General features: G+C 40.1%; 2 protein-coding genes across 7 annotated transcripts; one reads left to right on the top strand and one right to left on the bottom strand.

Annotated features, from left to right (window-relative positions):
* Positions 1 to 7755: 7755 nt before the first annotated feature.
* tmem269 (transmembrane protein 269) lies at positions 7756 to 16312 on the top strand. 5 transcript variants are annotated; one of them, XM_028410770.1, is made up of 8 exons: positions 7764 to 7802; positions 8476 to 8527; positions 9213 to 9262; positions 10641 to 10788; positions 11636 to 11733; positions 13047 to 13190; positions 13274 to 13474; positions 14136 to 16312. In XM_028410770.1, exons 4-8 carry the CDS (start codon positions 10748 to 10750, stop codon positions 14243 to 14245), a joined length of 594 nt encoding a protein of 197 aa, XP_028266571.1. In that variant the 5' UTR covers positions 7764 to 7802; positions 8476 to 8527; positions 9213 to 9262; positions 10641 to 10747; the 3' UTR covers positions 14246 to 16312. The 5 variants fall into 5 exon arrangements, with proteins under 5 accessions (XP_028266569.1, XP_028266571.1, XP_028266568.1 ...); XM_028410767.1 differs by lacking the exons at positions 7764 to 7802; positions 9213 to 9262 and adding an exon at positions 7886 to 7996 and having other exon boundaries at positions 14136 to 14174; positions 14279 to 16312; XM_028410768.1 differs by having other exon boundaries at positions 7756 to 7802; positions 9213 to 10788.
* A 38-nt stretch (positions 16313 to 16350) lies between these two features.
* LOC114437953 (tyrosine-protein kinase STYK1) lies at positions 16351 to 18953 on the bottom strand. Of its 2 annotated transcripts, none has more exons than XM_028408915.1 (10): positions 18812 to 18953; positions 18659 to 18736; positions 18384 to 18527; positions 18108 to 18311; positions 17844 to 18025; positions 17678 to 17761; positions 17316 to 17533; positions 17173 to 17213; positions 16988 to 17084; positions 16351 to 16591 (listed from the first exon to the last, which is right to left on the bottom strand). In XM_028408915.1, exons 2-10 carry the CDS (start codon positions 18699 to 18701, stop codon positions 16420 to 16422), a joined length of 1185 nt encoding a protein of 394 aa, XP_028264716.1. In that variant the 5' UTR covers positions 18702 to 18736; positions 18812 to 18953; the 3' UTR covers positions 16351 to 16419. The 2 variants fall into 2 exon arrangements, with proteins under 2 accessions (XP_028264716.1, XP_028264717.1); XM_028408916.1 differs by having other exon boundaries at positions 17678 to 17758.

Raw genomic sequence — 18953 nt, 5'->3', positions numbered from 1 at the left:
ACAGCTGAGTGTGATACTATTAAATTGCATTATGGGAAGTGTATGTTTGGGTGTTTATGCAGCTTGACCCAAATCAAACTGTATCCTGATTACAACCTAGCCAGACTGTGCACTTTCCATGTAGGCTGTTGTGTTCTTATAATACTACCCTGCACAGAACACCTGTGCACAGATTGTACTAGACTCATTCATGTCAGAATAATAAAACACAATACTGCATTAAGGTGAAGTTAAGGTTAAGTCTTACAACACAGTTCAGTAAATGTGCTAAGAATTGTTATTGTCCTGGTTTCTTAGACACACTGAACCCCACACTGTATCTTTGTTTCAGTAGTGATACTCTGATTCATTCACAGTAGAAATGAGATCCCATTAGAAATGCAGCCAACATTTAATTCACAATAACTAACTTTTTGAACATAATATTGCTGTAACACTATTGTCTCTTTGTCACAGTGAAGCCTTGTGGTCATAACCTGTCTAAAACACATCAGTGCCTTGACTGTGGGCGTGTTGTGTGGCAGTGTCATAAAGCAAGCAGTTATACTACACTGATACTGGTTATTTTACACCGTTCATACCTTACGGCCCCACTGTTTGGCCAACAGCTCAGTTGTTATACAGAAACTCAATAGTCCTTTTTAACAAAGTGTGCAGGTACAGTTTTGCTGCTCATAACAAAGATAGACAGTGGGCCATGACACTGTGACCTTTTAAAATCCACCTGCAGCTAGTTCAGGTTTATTATCATAAAACAGCTCACGTTTAGATTTGTATACATTTGTGTATTTTAATAAAGTTATTTTCAGGTCTTAAAACTATTCTGACACCACATGTACGGCTGAATCAATTTACATAATATCAGTTCCTGTCAGAGGAAATTATGTTATCATGTTGCTTCGTGAGCCTGAGGGATTCAAAGAAGTGAAGAGTATCACATGCTCAGAGGTCAGGGGCTCAGTGACACGTCAGAAGCTTCATAAAAATATAGGACAAACCAGTTCTTCACACAGGGGGAGCAGGGGGATGAAGAAGAGTGATTAACACTGCCTTAATTTAACCAAAATAAAAAAATAATTAAAGCACACGTTAGAACAAAAACAATAAATAAACATATACCACTCATCCATAAGGAGTGATATGACCCAGTCAAACCACCTTTAGACTAGAAGCAGAAGAAGAGAATTCTCTGCTTTATAGACAGATGAATCAAAGAGAATTAAATTCTAAATGACATTTTAAAGCATAACAGATGGATGCAGGTGGAAAGGGTTAACCATGTAACCCATAAGTGATACAGCTTAAGTTTTCCCTTTTGTATGTCCAAAATAAAAACAAGATTCTTAAATATATATTATTTATATAAATATAACTTAAATATATATTAATAAACATGTTGTGAATAGCATTACAGTACATTGTTAGTAGTCCCAAAAAGCAGATTTTAGCTGATCACTCCCCTAATCCAACTACAATATGAAAAGCTGCTCGGTCACTGATTACAGGGACATCTAGCCCACCCTCTGTGGGAGGAGCAGACACACACACACCACAGGACACCAGAGGACCAAACCTATTGGTCGGATGCAAAATCAAAAAGTGATGATGAGGTGGAAGAGGACGTTACACATGCCCTATACCTCTCAAGACAAGCCACTCATTCATCATGTCAAACATTCAGGTGACTTTGTTTTTGTTTTATTTTTCTAAGGTTATGTCATGTTAATATGTTTCTATAATGATTTTCTCTTGTTACTTTAGAGACTTGCGATTTGGTGTCTTCTAGTATCAGGTATACAAATTAATTGATGAGTTCTTACAATAATACAATAATAATGATAAATGTCTTCCTCTTTCAGACCTGCATTTATTTGGCACTGCATTTGAAAGTAAGTCCTGCGTCACTTGTATGAATCATCTGACAATTTAAACTTGACAACATTTTATCTGGATGTGTGCGTCACTCTTTCTCCAGCCTGTAACACAGCCTGGTTTGATGAGGGAAATGTTTCTGGAGATGGGGACTCAGAGCTGCTGACTGACTTAAGGAAGAAGTATACGACCAGGATCTGCTCAAACCCAGTGGACATGGAGGCTCAGACTGTTTCGGGGATTAAGTCGGAGGACAGCAGGAACACCTTCCACATGTAAAGGATTTAATCCAAGATTTACTGTTTTATTTTTAAATCTAAAATTTTTTAGATGATAAGGACCACAAACATTTTTGTATGACATTTTATTTTTGCAACTTATACTTATTTTATTGCAGCAAGGAACTAAAATGGTAGTGTAATAATATTCTGGATCTGTGTATGTCACATATGTCAATGTTAATCTCCAAAATAACCTCTCAGCTTATGACAAATCAGCTCAAAAGAGCCAGAAATGATCAAGGAGTTGAAATCAAACTTCTCTAAACAAAAGAACGGGTTGAACAAAAGGGGAAAGGATCAGAGCAGGATTGTAGCAGCAGATTTGTAACCTGCAGTTTTGATGTTTGTGCATTTACAGATACAGTCCATCAAAGGGCCTCCTATGCCTCAATTCAGAACAAACATTGAAACGGTGTGAAGATTACAAAGTCATGTTCACCTGCACAGGACAGTTCTGCTCAGGTATGTGATGCGAAGCATTAAAAAAATCTTACATGTATTTTTAAAGGTTAAATTGTCTTATGTGTTCTCTTTAGAGTGCAGGACGGGGTGGTTTGATTATGACGACCCAACAGGAAACGGAGATTATGAGGTCCTCAGTGACCTTCTAAGAAAATACCCTAGGCAGATCTGCCGTCAGCCAATAGCCATCGAGGTCCAGACTGTTGCCGGAGAGCCTGCGGCCAACACCTCAGATCATTTCTTATAGTGAGATTGAATAAAATGCTATCACCTTTCCTCTGAGGGGGCAGAGCCGACACAGGCTTCACTCGTGAACTTCCCTCTCTTCCTCTTTCTTGCAGTTATGATGCCACCTATGGGTTTGCCTGTGTAAATGCAGATCAGAGTGGAAAGAGCTGTACAGATTACAAAGTCAGGTTTACATGTCCACAAGAGTTCTGTCAAGGTGTGTGTCATTCTGTTTCTGTGCATAAAAATGGATGATCATTTAATTTTTAATTTTTTTCATTTTTCATATTTATTAAAGCAATAATACAGCAGAGCAGTTCCAGAAGGAAACCCAAATTAAACCCTTCTAAACTTGATTTCTCTACATTTAACTCTCAGTCCCGGAGCAGTGTCGAACTCAGTGGCTGAACAGTGATAACCCATCAGGCGAGGGTGACGTGGAGTCCATACACCAGCTGATGAAAACATTTCCTGGTCAAGTCTGTGGAAACCCCATCAGCATCGAGGCCAAGACGACAAAAGGAATGCCTGCAGAGCACACTGGAGACACCTTCCTCTCGTAAGCATATAGTAAGCATATAGAAACAAAGAAAAAGCATTTTATAATCCATTGTTTTCATTGTAGGTATAATACTACTTTTGGATTTGCATGCATCAATAAGGAACAGAAGAGTAAACAGTGTGAGGACTACCAGGTGATGCTGACATGCCCTTCAGATTTCTGTCAGGGTGAGGCTTCACTTTGATGCAAACTTTAATACCAAACTCAAAAATTGTAAAACTTTGATCAACATATGAGCTCTATGAACTGTTGGTAGGTTGCAGGACACGTTGGTTTGACATGGACGATCCCACAGGAAAGGGGGACTATGAGACCCTTGTCAAGCTGCAGGTGTTATATCCCGATGAGTTCTGCTCCCAACCTGTGGCCATCGAAGCCATGACTGTGTCTGGTATTCCTGCACACAAGACTGGTGACGTCTTTCAAAGGTGAGTTTGTCTGCAGGGACACATAAAAATGAAGAACATAATGATGATAAAAACAATAAAATTATCAACAGAACAGGAAGAAGCTCTGACATCATGCTAAAGACATTTAAATGTTGTGTTGCATTCGGCTAGACCATTTCATCTCAATTTGTATTGAAATACACCAGCCTAGCTGTGTGATTTACTGGTGACCTGTCGAGGATGTAGCCCACCCCGCCCATTGACAGCTTGCATACGTTCCAGCCTCCACCCATGACGCTGCAATACAGGACAAAGTGGGTTAAGAAAATGAATGGATGCACCAGCCAGCTGATGCTATTTGCTGGTAATTTGTCGTCACTGAAGGTGTACTGGATTGACTCAAAAGACTTCCTGCTTGTGCAATGACATAGTAGCAAAGTACCAGAGACCCAGGCTTGAGTTAAAAAAATACTTGAAGTTTAAGTCTTCTTTAAGCACCACACTCAAATATTAAAGTATTCAATATTTTTGTGCTAAAGTATTAAAATTAGTCTGTTTTAAAATGTACTCAAGTATTTACAGTAAAAGTACGAGTATGAAGTTTTAGTATGTTATGTAGTTAATAAAGAAAGCAGTCCAAACTTCTGTCCATGTAGTTCAGTGGTTCTGTGGTTGCCCCAAACCACAAGAGGCAGGGCGGGAGCAAACTGAATAACATGCCGGGAGGCAGCTTGATCATCCAATGACAAGCCAGCTCCACCAAACCTGCCTGTGGTCAGTTGCAAAGCCACACTGCTCTGGCAGTGATACTGTAATATTAATGGAGGTAGCCTACCACTCCAGTGTGTCACTGGTTGGGGTTTTGTCACTTGTCCATGACAGTGAGTCGGCCAGAACACAACCTAAGGCCACAATATGAAAAAGATGATAAAGGGATGGATTCTCAGGGTGTTTTCACAGGTCCCTTTTAAAAGAACTGAACTCAGTCCTCTTTAAGTAAACCAAAAAGTGGACCAACAGGAAAAACGTCTCAGTTCTTTTGTGTTCACACTGTGAGTTTATTACAAAGAGGAGCAGGTTCTCTTTCTGGTCCAGTTCATATTTGTTGGGGCCTCAGTCCTCTTTCTGTTCACACACTTTTTACGATGCGCTGATTAGGCAATCCGTAGGCTACTGCGAACCACCCTGAGACCACCTCGGGGGGTGGTCTCAGTACGGTTCATTTTAAAGGGGTCTGGGTACTGTTGGAGTGTTCACATATGCACAAAAAATGCTGAGTCATCGATCTGAGTTCTTAAAAGGGCTGAAAGGGACCAAGTGTGAAAACACCTTCGGTGTCTTTACTTAATGGGAGAGAGTGGAACAACAGTACAAACATTAGTTTACCCTAAACACATTATTTGAACTTATAATAGTTAGTTACTACTGTTAAATAGCACCTGGTACTGTGGATTGAAAATAAGTAATTCACCCTTTTGCACAAAGCTCTAATAGAAGAACAAACACATTAATAACAAACTGTTCCCAAGTTATGCTAGACATACAACCTCACATTCACCATAATATAAAGCACATAGAGCAGAACAGTCTTTATCAATATGTCTTATATTTATTACTATACAATAAACACAACCAGAGGCTATAGCATTGCTAATTAACTGACACATTAACACATTACTGAGAGATTATACAAGCACACAGGACGAAGAGGAACAATGTAACTGAGGCATCTGTCTCATTGAATAACTACACAAACACTGCCGCTTCCTCCTGGGTCAGCAATGCCCTCTACTGAGAAACATCCACCTCCTCTCAGTGTCTCCCTCCGTCGTGGGCAGGTATGTTCTCATTGAGCCTCTGTGCTACACAGAAAAGGCTGCTGTCAGGTGTGTCTGTGTGCTGAGTAATGAGTACTGCTCATATAAAAAATATGTAGTGAAGTAGGGAAAAAAATGAGACTACAGTAAAGCACAGATCTGGCCTTTTAATAGGCTACTTAAGTACAGTAAAGTAGTCCTACTTCTTTTGTTTTTGTTCTCTGTTTCTCTTTGTGGTGAATTTTGTCCAAAATGCCCCTTTAACAGTTACCTTATTGTATATATTGCAGATATGATGCTACTTATGGCTTTGCCTGTGTGACTGCTGAGCAGCCTGGTGGAAGACGTTGTCAAGACTACAAGGTTCGCTTCACCTGCCCACTGACCTTCTGCTCCACATGAACAAAAAAGTTTCACTTAAGGATGGGTTAATTCCTCAACTTACTTGCATGATGTCTTTTAGGATTTTAACTTTAGATTTAATATACTTCTGGACAGGTGCACATTTTCATAGGTGGGTATATACTGCAGTAACAATGTCAATTTAAAAAAAAAGTAAAATTACTGTAAAACCTTTTGCCCACTGGGTGTGGTTCGTTCAGCCTTTCCATGTGTGTGGCCATGTGTAATAATCTGTGCATTCAACAATATATTTACATAACTCAGACAGGCCAGTTGTTGACTGATAAGTGCATGCAGGCTCAGTTTGGCTACTGTAAGCATCAGAGGATGATTCATTCATTCATTTGTAGACAAAACCATCTACAGTGACTTTTACAAAGGTAAAAAAGTGACTTGATGTCATGATAGAGGAGGAGTCAGCTGCGTCAGCAGAGTTCATTTTGAGAAAATCTATTACAGATTACAGATCACAATTTCCTTAAATGTTTCCTTACATCTGCGATGCTACAGAATTTAAATTCATTAAAGTCGATTGTGTAAAAAATTCCACACATAAAGACAATTAAAAAACATTTTCACAACATGCATGTTGTAGCAATCACAATGGTTTGTTTCTTAGCTAGCCCAGATAAACAAGGTAGCTACTGTGCTCTGTGCACTGTAAACACTACAGTTTACAGTGAAGGATCAAGGTGATTTAATCACCTGCCAAATTCATTTATTGGTGGAATATAAATATTGTAATATTTTACCGGGGTTTAGTGTGATTGTAAACATTATATTGCTCACTGTTTTGCTTTGTATTTTTCCACTGTGCGTGTGTGTGTGTGTGTGAGTTCCAGTGAGCACCCTGTCTGTCCTCAAGGACACCAGATAAGGCTCTGTCTGAATTATGAAGAGCTGATTGTTAGAATGTAGCTTGTTAGAGATGAAGTTCTCCACCTGATTTACTGAACTTATCATTGCGACCCCATTTGACCCAGCTTACGTTGTGAAGAGAAGTTGTACCACCACACAGAAAGCCAATCTGCTCAGCAACAGTGTCATGTGACGTGGTCCCTTTTGTGACATCCTCAGCCAGAGACTGGACTCTATGACTGATCTCCTTCTTGCACAAGATAATACATCTTGTGAAGCTTTATTCATCCCATCATTCATACATCAAATTAGAGAGACCATAACAGTAGCTTCCCATCACTACTTCTGATGTTTCATGAATGCAATTGTTTATACTCTGTATGAAGCCTGAGAGCAGTAACTGCATGATAAGAACATTTCATTAATAATATTCCACCATAAGTAAATACGTAAAGACAGCTCACATTTTGTGCTGATGCAGGAAAAATATTACCTCCCACTTAAAAACACAGCAGGGCATCCAAAGACAATCACCGCAGGTTCTGCTGTGTGCTTTTTTTTAATTATTATGATTATAAATTATATTATTTATTGAGTGCTGCTTAATTCTGATGTACAGTTATTATCCTAAAACAAACAATAAAACTTGAAGCTTAACTGTGAATTAATTAAATAACTCTAGAGATACATTTTCAGCGTTGCTTGCATTCAAATATATATTTATTTATATTCTTTATTTCTTTATTTTTGCCTTGTACCTTTGCATTCCTTCATTCCGCACGACTTGACTTCCACTCTGACAGCGGCCATCAAAGAGTTGATCAACAATGGAAAAAACGCAGTGGCAGCGTCATTTCCGGTGGAATATTCCAGTGGATTTATCCTTGCGCTTTAAAAGGACGCGCTGAAAGAGCGGCTGTGAAGTTGACAGGTAACAGACCACACGCTGCATGTATGAGACTGACACTGACAGAGACACGATAAAAAAAAAAAAAAAAAAAAAAAAAAAAAAAACAGAGACAAAACGGGACAGACACTAAGTTTCAGCGTGTAGCTCCGTGCGTTTGGACGTCTCTCCATCATTTCTTGGTGTGTGTTGTATTCTGAGGAGCCGCTTTCATTCAGGTAAGGTGAGGTGCGCTTGGGCATCCCCACATCCGCAGCGGAGACGGTGTCTTAGAGGACAAAATAACAATTATATACTTATTTATTTATTTTTGTAGTTGTGACGCAGTTGCGCCACTTGTTACAGCCTAATTTTGAAGATGCTCTGATGTTACATCTTCAAACCTTCACTTGTTACTTCACACCGGTGATTCTCTTACATCAGTAGCGTATTTATAATCACCAGAGGCCGTGTGCTGCTGTGGAATTGTATCACTGGTGCTTAAGATAGTGACGCGCGTTAAATGTATTGATGGGAAGGCAGAAAATGAATGATCATCCACACTGTGACATCTCAACTCTTACAGTTAACTCAGTCCACTTTTAAAGTGACACAGCTGAAAGAAAGATCAGTTGATCTCAGATTATTATATTTTAAATGTAGGTATGTGTTAGTGCTCCTAGTCAAAGATAATAAACATTTTTTTTTTGTCTTTTAGCTGGTGTTGCTTGAGCCAGAGACAATCATGATCCTCCTGACCCCCTCCTCTGGTAGGTACTTGTTTTCTCAATCTCATCTCATAATCTAGATTACACCTACATGAGCATGGTGGGGTGTAAGGGAGGACTGAGGACTGCTTTGGGCAAATTAGAACTCATCGGACAGAATAAAATGTTTAATTCTCTATAGTTGGAATGCATGTGGCTGGTAGTGCATGTAAAGCAGGTTAAATAGAAATGAATAGTTGAATATAAAAAAATAGAAACATGATATTATCACCTCGTGGACCCGTGATTGCTGCACATTATGTACATATTATCTTATAGCATACCATTAGCTAAAATGTTTGGTCCACTTCAGATTACTCCTGCTGTCTGTTGTGGATTTTCCTTGTTTTTCATTTAGTCTTTGGTGGTTACCAGGTAACATGGCAGGGTGTTACACAACAAGGGCCTTCCAATCGTGCTGTGCACTCATTAGGCAGCCTTTCAGTAATAGAGGCTCGCTTGCTTGAAATTGACGTGTGTGTCTGGCTCTGGCTTTACCCTCTCTTTTTTTTTATTAGCGACCCAAGAAGACGTGACCTCATAGTGCTGCATGCGAGTGTAACTCAAATAAAATGCGGAATATTTTCCTCTGAAAAGTCTTCAGATAGTAATTCAAATGACAAACAAAAAGCATGCTGTCAAGTTATTGTTGGCTTTCTGCTGTGTCTCATACGCTGTTTTCTTTCAGATGAAGAGTCTCTTGAACTCGTCTGGCTTTGGAATCACAGGAAGTTCAGGGTGAAAAACACTTGAAGGGTTGCTATACTGCAACATTTAAAAATATTTCCTATGCATACTGTCTTGCACAGCACTATGACTTGAGAGAAAAAAAAATAACAACGCCTTATTGAACAAAAAAAAAAACTTTTACTAATTGATGCAGTACTGTGAAAAATAAATTAGTCTCCTCCTGATCTCTTTTGTTTTTGTGTGTAGCTATCCATGCCCAGACTGTGTCAAATTTACATGTGATGGAAGCGCATGTGATGGTGTCCACTACCTAGGTGCATTACTGCCACCTGCTATGACCACACACACGTCTGTGGTAGATATTAGCATATTAGCAGCTAGTCAGAAGTTCAAGGCTTCAATACTTGAAGTGTAAGGGAAAAAATAGCATTTGATGATCTGACACAGTTTAGAACGAGAAGTACACAAAAACACAAGAAACCACAAGAGATTAATCATAAATTTAATTCCATGTAGTTTGTAGTCAAATCTCCATTTTAACCTGGGGTACAATGCTATTGGCCATTTGAACAGTTAGCTGCTGCCGTGTCCTTGTTTCAGGTCACTGTGTTTGATCAGAGCTAACAGGCTACTTGATCTCACTTCTGGTATGTGTCAATGCAGTATGTCTATCTCCCTGTCACTGTAGAAAGTGGTGTATATGTTAGTCCCCTACATGTTCATAGATTATTTACCAGTATTTGTGTGTATTTGACCCTGACAAGACCACATTTGAGTGCTAACACTTCACATGCATCCTGTTCAGATGTCAATCGTCTTATTATTTAAGTTCACTGCATGTCATTGTGGCCATACGTTTTTTGGGGGGAGCTTTTTAAGCCTTTATTGAACAGTGTAAGTGAAGACAGACAGGAAGCAAAGGGGTGCAGGCTGGAGTCAAATTGCCTCGGACTGTAGCCTCTGTTTATGGGGCGCCTGCTCCACCAGGTGAGCTATTTGGGCGCCCCAGCCATTTTTTATGTTACACATAAAATGTGTGTTTTATTTTATAGATATAACTGCTAGTAGATAAAGAGGCACTGGTTAATTTTGCATGCTGTAGGTTGCGCACCCCTGACTAAATGAATGTACAGTAATGAATGCATTTTAGTGATCAGAAAATGGATGAATGTATGGAAAATGTTGGTCTCCGTCCAATAAACATGCGTCTTGGTAAGTCATATTTCTTTTACATAAAACAGGGGAATATATTTTGGAGTAATATTAACATTAAGATGTTAATATTAACATTAAGACACATTTACCTCAAAATGAATCATAATTATTAAACCAAGGTCAGCTGGTAGGGTCATTTGATCACAGTACCAAAGGTTCCTGAACTAATACAGACTGGCTACTGGCTGCTGTTGTTGTTGTTTTGTCTCAGGTTTCTTCCAATGTACCAACAAGCTCTTTCTGAGTGATCAGGCCACGGGACTTCAGATCAAGGAGTTTGCACGTAAAAATGCAGCCAATGCTCTGTCAGTTGCCAACATGGTCATGGGCATGGCCTCCATTCTCAGCAGTCTCAACGGGTGAGTGAATGCACTATTAAAGGATTTTACTAGTCAAGATGGAAATAACTGTACTGTGTGTGAATCAGTGTGTGCAGACAGACAGTTTGTAGAGCTAAATCAGTCCACTGTGGCTTTCACAATAAAGGCTCCGAATCTGTGGCACAGAATGAAAGTTAAAAAAATACAGGTCCCACATTAACCTGACCTACCTCTTTTGTTTGTGACACTGAACCATGTGGGAGACTGGAAGAAACGGCACTACCAAACCCAAAACATAGCCACAACTGCCAGTATAGTTCTTCACAGTGATTGGTCTGAACTACTGTTGTTTTATTACAAGCACAAAGCTTGAAGGTGCTTTACAAGATCCCCAGCTGCTAGTTGTGATTTCTCCTCAGGAATTTAGGTAGTTTATGACAAACGGTGACTGTGAGAAGCTTCATCCAATCAGCTTCTGACTGTTCTTTTGAAAGAGCCCATCTTTTCTAAACTTTGTCCAAGGATGTCTTCCCATATGATTGTGTATCACACCATCTTTTGCATCAGCTTAGAATCCATGCTAATCTTGTAATGTGGTCTGTTGTTTGCCTTGTACTTGCTGGTTTGCAGACCAATAAAAAGGCCAAAATAATTGTAGAGCAGAATTTTAGAAACATGATCGTTTTGGTCAATGAGAAAAATAATTCACATTATCAAATGGATACTCAGGCACAGGCCAGTCAGAAAATCTAGTTAATAAACTTTACTTTTGAAACTAGTTTCGGCCCTTTTCCTCTTCGCTAGCTCTTGCAGACGTTTCTCCCTGTGTAATAGGTTGCTGCTAATAAATAGCTCGGCCTAAGACTTTTGTCGTTTTGTTCACCAGGCACCATCATGCTGCATGTTGGCTGGTTCTGATTGGCTACCTGCTGGATTTGGCAGATGGAGCCGTTGCCAGGCGACTGGATGCCTGCTCTGCACTGGGTAAGTGTTATGTTGTGGTCAATAGCTCTTACCAAAGATAAACTTCGACTCAGGGTGTTGGCAGGCGCTTGCTGCACAGTCTTTTGTCTGGACTTTCTAATTTGGCCGCACAGAGTCATTAACAAAGGGAACCAGTAAAAAGAAACTCTATTGAAAAACTCTGGATAGCGTTTCCAAGAGGGAAATCATACATATTTTATATAGTAAAGTCATCTGAGCTTCAAATCTGTGTCTAAAAAGGTCTGCTGGTCATATGTTTGTTAAGGTTATTGTTTAAATTACATCACACTCCTTAATAAGAAATAAAATAACAGATTAATTGTGGAAACTTCTTATATTATTGCTATTATAAGATATAAATATGGAATATATACCATATTTCATATGTTGATGAAGATTCTCAGTCATCCAGGTCATCATACGTAGAGAAGGTTGAAGCAAGGCGTCTGGACTTGTAGAGTTTTCTAGAAGACGTTTCGCTGCTCATCCAAGCAGCTTCATCAGTTCATCAGAACTGATGAAGCTGCTTGGATGAGCAGTTCATCAGAACTGATGAAGCTGCTTGGATGAGCAGCGAAACGTCTTCTAGAAAACTCTACAAGTCCAGACGCCTTGCTTCAACCTTCTCTACATACCATATTTCATAATACTGTATATACAAACCACCCAGAATAGCTTTAACGTTGCTTCCATTATGCAAGTGCACATTTTCCCAGAAGCCCAAAATAGCACCCAGGTGCATCACAATACATTAGTGGCTGTACATTTTAGGGGGCTTTGTGCCTCCACTGGCTTTTTCTGCATGACTTTGCTGGTGGGGATTGTTGTGCCCCCCCACGTATTTTTGTCAAGTGAACACTCACTTTCTGATTAAGCAGCCTAATTCCATGGGATCATGCTCCAATTGTCTATTTTATCCCGTTGCTTTGGGTTCTCTGCATATCTGAAATTGCTAAAATTGTTGACCCTGGGCTGTGGAATTCCACCTCGTTCATTTGAGCCATGCCCTGAATCACCTCATCCTCGTCTGCTGAAAACATGCTCCATGCTCCTGGGGGATAAAGAGACAAGGCAGCGGGAGAATGTTGTTTATAGAATAGCTGCCTATTGGGCTGACACTGAAATTTTTACTTTATTTGCACGTACGCACACCACAACAACACTGTCACATGTCAGCAGTGACCACACTGAAGAGATGATGATGCTGAATGTAAACTCATGACTAAGGTACTGCTGGAATGGGAGCAATGTGGGAGTACCCTTTCTAAAGCAAACATGTTTAGCATGAGTATTCCCTCTTTTTTCATGTTAAGGTGCAAAGCTGGATGATTTTGCTGACTTTACAACCTTTGGGATTGCCACATCATTGCTTCTGAGGACATCCGACCTGCTTGATAACATCCTCTGCATGTGCTATGTCCTGTCCGTGTTCGTTCGCCTTTGTTTCTTCTCAAGTGGTGAGTCCCAAAACTCTTTCTTCATTTAATTCTCTCTGTACTATCATAGGATTTAATTCAGTCATGTTCTTTGTAATCTTCAGGGATCCCCTTCATGTACCGCGGCCTGCCATGCATCTACTCATCGGCCATCTTGGCCAGCGCCTCTCTGCTGTCAGGGGGAAACATGGCCTTACTGCGAGTTATTGCAGTGGCCATGATCCTCTTTATGATCAGTCAAAATTTCTACCCCCATGACAGAGTGCTGGAGTCCCAGGCCTGGAAGAAAGTGGTCTATGCTGGAGGTAAAGTAATTAAAAAAAAAAAAAAACAGACAATAGCATGAAGGTCAAGATTTGACATTCAGAGTCAACAGAAGCTATTTACATAAACACTGTTTATATACCTGAGTTTAGTTGGACTCATCATCATTTACCCAACAACATGTAGGAGACAAACAGTAGTTGGTAATACATAACCTAAATGTAGCATCTCTTCATCGATTTTAAATGTCCAGATACACCAACCAAGCTAGTAGCTCCTTCAGAGATGAAAACCTGTCTAAGAGGCAGTAACTCTTCCTACCAGCAGGTGGCAGGATGCAGTGGAGACAAACCAAACACCACCTACTTTTTTAACCAACACAGGGAAAGTGATTGGCACCCACTTGACCCTTGTTACTACCTTTTCTCATACCATATATGATAAGAGAAGCTGTACAGCCAATCAGAGTGCTCTCTCTCACACATGGGTGCCATTGTTGCTTCAACACTCTCACATGGCCAAACAGCTGATGGTGTGTAGTGCCAACAGTGTGAGATGCACCACAAATAAAAGTAGGGCCACTGGCAGCCCAACTTTTTTGGCATGGTGTGTCAGAGTGCCAGTAGAGAGAGGAGTGTTTGGATAAACAGCTTTAGAATTTTAAATAGACATCCTATACATATTCCTTTGTTTTATTTCCAGGGATCGTCATGGTGTTCTGCTCTTCCTTCCCCCCTGCATGTGTGTACTACCTGCTGTGGTCGGTCTCCTACATTTTGTTTCCAACATCCCTTTGGAGCAGTAAAGTGTAAAATGTGCCGGCACTGTCTGATACTCCCAAACAGGTTTTACCTCTGGCCCATCCGGGTGAACTGAGGCTTCCAGGCTGCTGCTGTTGCTCCTACCTGCCGCGGAGCTAAACATGCTCATGCATCACAGGCGAACACTCGCTGTATTTAACCTTTATTTTGATTGTGTAACCTCTAAGAGGGACTGGGGAGAGCTAGAATGAGTGGTGAGGAGGACTTTTTTAAATGTTACTGCTTAGGATTAACATTCATGCCGTCTTCTGTCTTTTTCGCATTGTCACTGAAGCCGAGGGCTGTGTGGCTTACTGTAAAACTGGATTTTAATCTGCCTTCAGTATTAATCCAGTCATCCATCAGTGTTGGGAACATGTGGCACACCATCATCTCGGAGGATAATATAAAAAGTTACTCAGAATCCTTTTTTTTTCCTGTTCTGACCTAGTCATTTATGTAACATTTTTAACCCTCAGAACTCCAAAACCAACAAGCAAGTGTATGCTTTTTATTAAAAAAAACATCTGTTTGGCATAGGGGGAAACAAAGTCCAAGCTAAAAGACACAAAGCATTTCCACTAACAATATTTTATAAACAAATTCTGCACTCCTCAGCACACATTTTACACACATTTAAGCCATTAAGTGATTTTTATCAGCAGGCCCGGGTGTGTGGAATAGAGTGAAAAACTAGTTTGTAAAGGTGTTAAAACAATTATTGCATGTAAAGCTCAAACTTTTGCCCAAGATCAGTGACCAAAAAATATTATACATATTAATTTGAGCTAATTTCCATTCTTGTAACAATGATCATGGCAATTAATTTTTATTGGCTGTGTTATACTGCACAAAAACATGTTTTTCTACAAGTTTGTAGCGTTTCCATAATTGGATCTGAGTGAAAATCACCTAAACTGGCTCGGGGTTCTGAGAGTTAGCATGATTCTTCCTTCATTGATGTTCACGTTTAATTTGCTGTTTCAAATGAACTGAACACAACGCTGGCTTTTTTTAAAACACATTTTAACTTTGTGTTTAGGAAATGATGTGTTCGATTTTCTTCTATGTGTGTTTTTTATTTGGTCATTGTATGTGTCTGCCTCTGTTTTAAGAGGCTTTACAGTTTAAAAAGTGAGTAAATCCACACTGGATCATCGTCACCACAGCTTGTAGTTCTCCTCAGACCTCAGCTGATGTCAGCGCAGGTATTGTGACACTGATGCAGCCGTGCAAATGGCATTTTTCTTCTCTATGTGTGGTTTTAGCCTGAGAAGAGGCTGCAGACTCTGCCATCTAGTGGCTAGCCAGTGTGCGTGTCTTACTTCAAACGTGATGAATGATGTTTGTATGATCACATGCAGCAGAGGGAGTAAAGGCCAGTCATATAAAGCAGTCAATTATAGCAAGGACACATGTTTTTTCCTTGGAATCACTTGTGATTCTCTATAGATAGTTGTGGTTCTGATGACAGTTTTATACAGATTTAAGCAGAACAGAGGAAGATGATGACGCAGAGAAGCATTTAAATGTGTTTGTTATCACCCCCCCCCCCCCCATTTAAATTCTGATTTTCCACCTGCCCTCTGTCCTTGAGCTTGTACTCAAAGGTGTCAAATGGAAGATATGATTTTAACGATTTTAGCCCTCTATAAGCCATAACTCATAGTTGTATTGATTTATGAGTTAATCTTTATGAGTCTGACTTACAGAGCTCTTTGGGCCTTTTATGATTCAAGATCTCAGTTTAAAGAAATACAGAAAGGTAATCTTTGGATTTTACCCTCTGTGGTTGTTGCCACGGTTTACTGTAACCAGTGCTGTGATTAAAATCTTCACTGTAAGTGCAAACACAGACTGAACACAAATCTAGTACTCTCAGTACTCTCAGTAGTGCATTCAGCTTTCCTGTGTGGGTGTTTTGGTTTTTGAACTGTAAAGTCACAGTGATGTATGCCAAGAGCATTATAGGTACAAAACTGTAGTTTGCCCAATGATTAAAAACTGTGGAAAAAGATCTTAAATGAATAATAAGATCATTTAAGTCTGTATATTTTGACAATAAAGAGGTAATAAACAGAGACTGCCCTGTAGTCATTTTAAAAAAACAAATCATGGATGGCTTATACAGCCAATTAGGAAACATTTAGGCTTTATTCACATATTTTCACAAATATTACACAAGCCTACGAGAGCAGACCTGCCTTCTTGTTATAATCAAATACGTCTACGGTGTCAGGAATAATAATCGGTTTTGTGTCAGCGAAGTGCAGTGACGACTCCAGCAGCTTTATGATGGCTGAAAATGTTGGTCTGTCTTTGAAACTCCACATCCAGCAGTACTTCATCAGGTCATATCTGCAGTAAACACACACACAGAGAAAGCTACACAAACGCTGTGCTTAAAATATATTTTTAAAGGGAGTTTTTCATGTGAAGATAATTCACTGTAATGGCATAGCATCAAAAAATAACAATGTTTAAAGGCAACAAAATCTGGCTGCCAGCACTTTAAAAAAAGAATAACATATGTTGCCATAACTGATTCTTTAGAAATAGCCACATAGTGCTGTTAGCAGCTCAGACAATTTCATGCAATTAGGAAACTTTTAAACTAATTAAGACTAGTAAAAGCATGGAATTCATTTTCTAGTGTATAATTAAATATTTCTATATAAAAATGGGTTATTTTTATATTTTCAGTCTTGTACTCTATGACTCTTGTGTGTGTGTGTGTAAATGACTTTTACTTACAAAGCTCCTCCACAATTCTTTGGTCTCTTCATGCGATAAGAGGCCTGAAGCTTTGGAAGCACTGAGAGAGGTTCCAGATCAGGATATGGAGGAGAGCCTGAGATTAGACAGAGATTAGTATAGAACTGAATCTAAAGAGTGAAGGTTTTTACAAATTCCTTGGCCGACGGGATGTAGTGATTTACCTAAGGTTATCAGTTCATAGAGTAAGACTCCAAATGACCACCTTGAGAAAATCAGACATGTCTGTCAGGTCTGTCAAGTGCAAAAACAACAAAACAACACTTTGCAGGAGTTTTGTTTCTGTGCCATAACTCTCTGCCCTTACACGTCGCTCCTGTCAATGCTGAGCTGCATTATAATCCTCTCTGGAGCCTGCCATTTAAGAGGCACCTCTGCTGCCCTCGGCCTAATTGCTGGATCCATTTTTCGTCCTTCAAACGCCACACCCAGCCCAGACACCCGAGTGGAGAGGCCAGGGCCAATTAAGATGTTCCTGGCAGCAACATCGCCGTGCACCAGCCTGTGTTCTGACATCAGGTAATCCTAAAGGAAGAGCCAATTATGACCAAACACATCCAACTTTTAGTGGTTATTTACATTTTGAGATGGACATCAATTATTCCACAGCACCACCAGAGAACATGTAAGTACTGGACAGCACAGAAGGACGCCTAAAAGTGAACTCACCAGACCAGATGCAACCTGCTTTGCAATCAGGAACACGGACCTCTCTGAGAAGCTCTGCATTGGATCAGCACAGCTTGAATCCTTCTTGAGTTAAAAATAATACTCTGTCAATGACGTTTCACAATCAGACATTTCATGTGTCCTTGCATGGGAAATCACCACTTACATTTCTAAGTGTCCAGAGGAAGTGAAGCAGGTTTCCTGGGCTGTAGGCCTCGAAGACCATGAACATGGGCAGACGCTTGGTCTGACAGTACAACATCTGTGCCACATTCTCATGTTTACACACTGTGGCATGGAAGAGGAGCCACTTCACAAACTCCTTGGCCTCAGGCTGGTTTGGTCCATCTATTTGGAGTTGAAGCAAAAAAATGAAAGAAAAGTGATGACCTCATGTTTATCCATGTTCACCTGGCTCCATGACAGATACCTCGAAGGGACTTCACCACCACAGCAGAGGATGCTCCATCATCTCTTCTCTTCAGCAGACCTTTGCAAATGGGGCCATAGCGACCCGTCTGCCAAAACTCAAGTCCCTCAAGGATGCACTCGTCAGGGATTTCCCAGGGATTCAAAACTGCCTGGACCTTCGGAGTGCTAACAGAAGCTGTAGCCATGGATACACTCTGCTGGCCTGTTAAAAACAGGTTTAGTGGATAAATATGCAAAAAGAATGTTTTTTTAAAACCTTTTTTCCTGCTCATACCATGTGTAAAATGACCTATTGATCCCTGTCCTCTCTGCTTGTTTTTATGGAGACTACAGAAAATCAGAGCCACCACTAAAACTGTGCTCAGAGCCAGGAGAGAGGGGATGATAATGACTGCAAGAGGACCAGACGACTCCTCGTCTACAAAACAAGTGAAAAGACAGAAAAGGATGAGAAAGATAGCATCTGTAGATATAGCTGTATCTTTGTTTATTTTACGTGATAACACAGAAACCCCTTGACATCATACGGGGCGAGTGAATGCAACTTACAGCACACAGTCTGCGAGGTTCCATTGCTACACTGTGTGTCCATGAGGAGCAGCTGGCATTTCTCACATGTGGAAAAAGCTGCAGAGGACATTTAAAAGTCACCATCAGAATAGTTAGAAAAGCAATCTCAACCGCTGCAGATGACTCACGTACCTTACACCAGACGCCCAGATGTGTGAGAGAACAGGTTTACAGCTTTATGATTAAAAAATTAACTGAGAAATCACTCAAACATGGCTGCTATCAGCTGCTTTCACAAAACCGGTTCAGCTCTATGTGTGTGTGTCTTAGAGGG

Source organism: Parambassis ranga, chromosome 7, assembly GCF_900634625.1.
Source record: "Parambassis ranga chromosome 7, fParRan2.1, whole genome shotgun sequence".
In the NCBI taxonomy this organism is placed as follows: domain Eukaryota; kingdom Metazoa; phylum Chordata; class Actinopteri; family Ambassidae; genus Parambassis; species Parambassis ranga.
The sequence above is the reverse complement of the archived record's forward strand: the minus strand, read 5'-3'. Positions and strand labels throughout refer to the sequence as shown.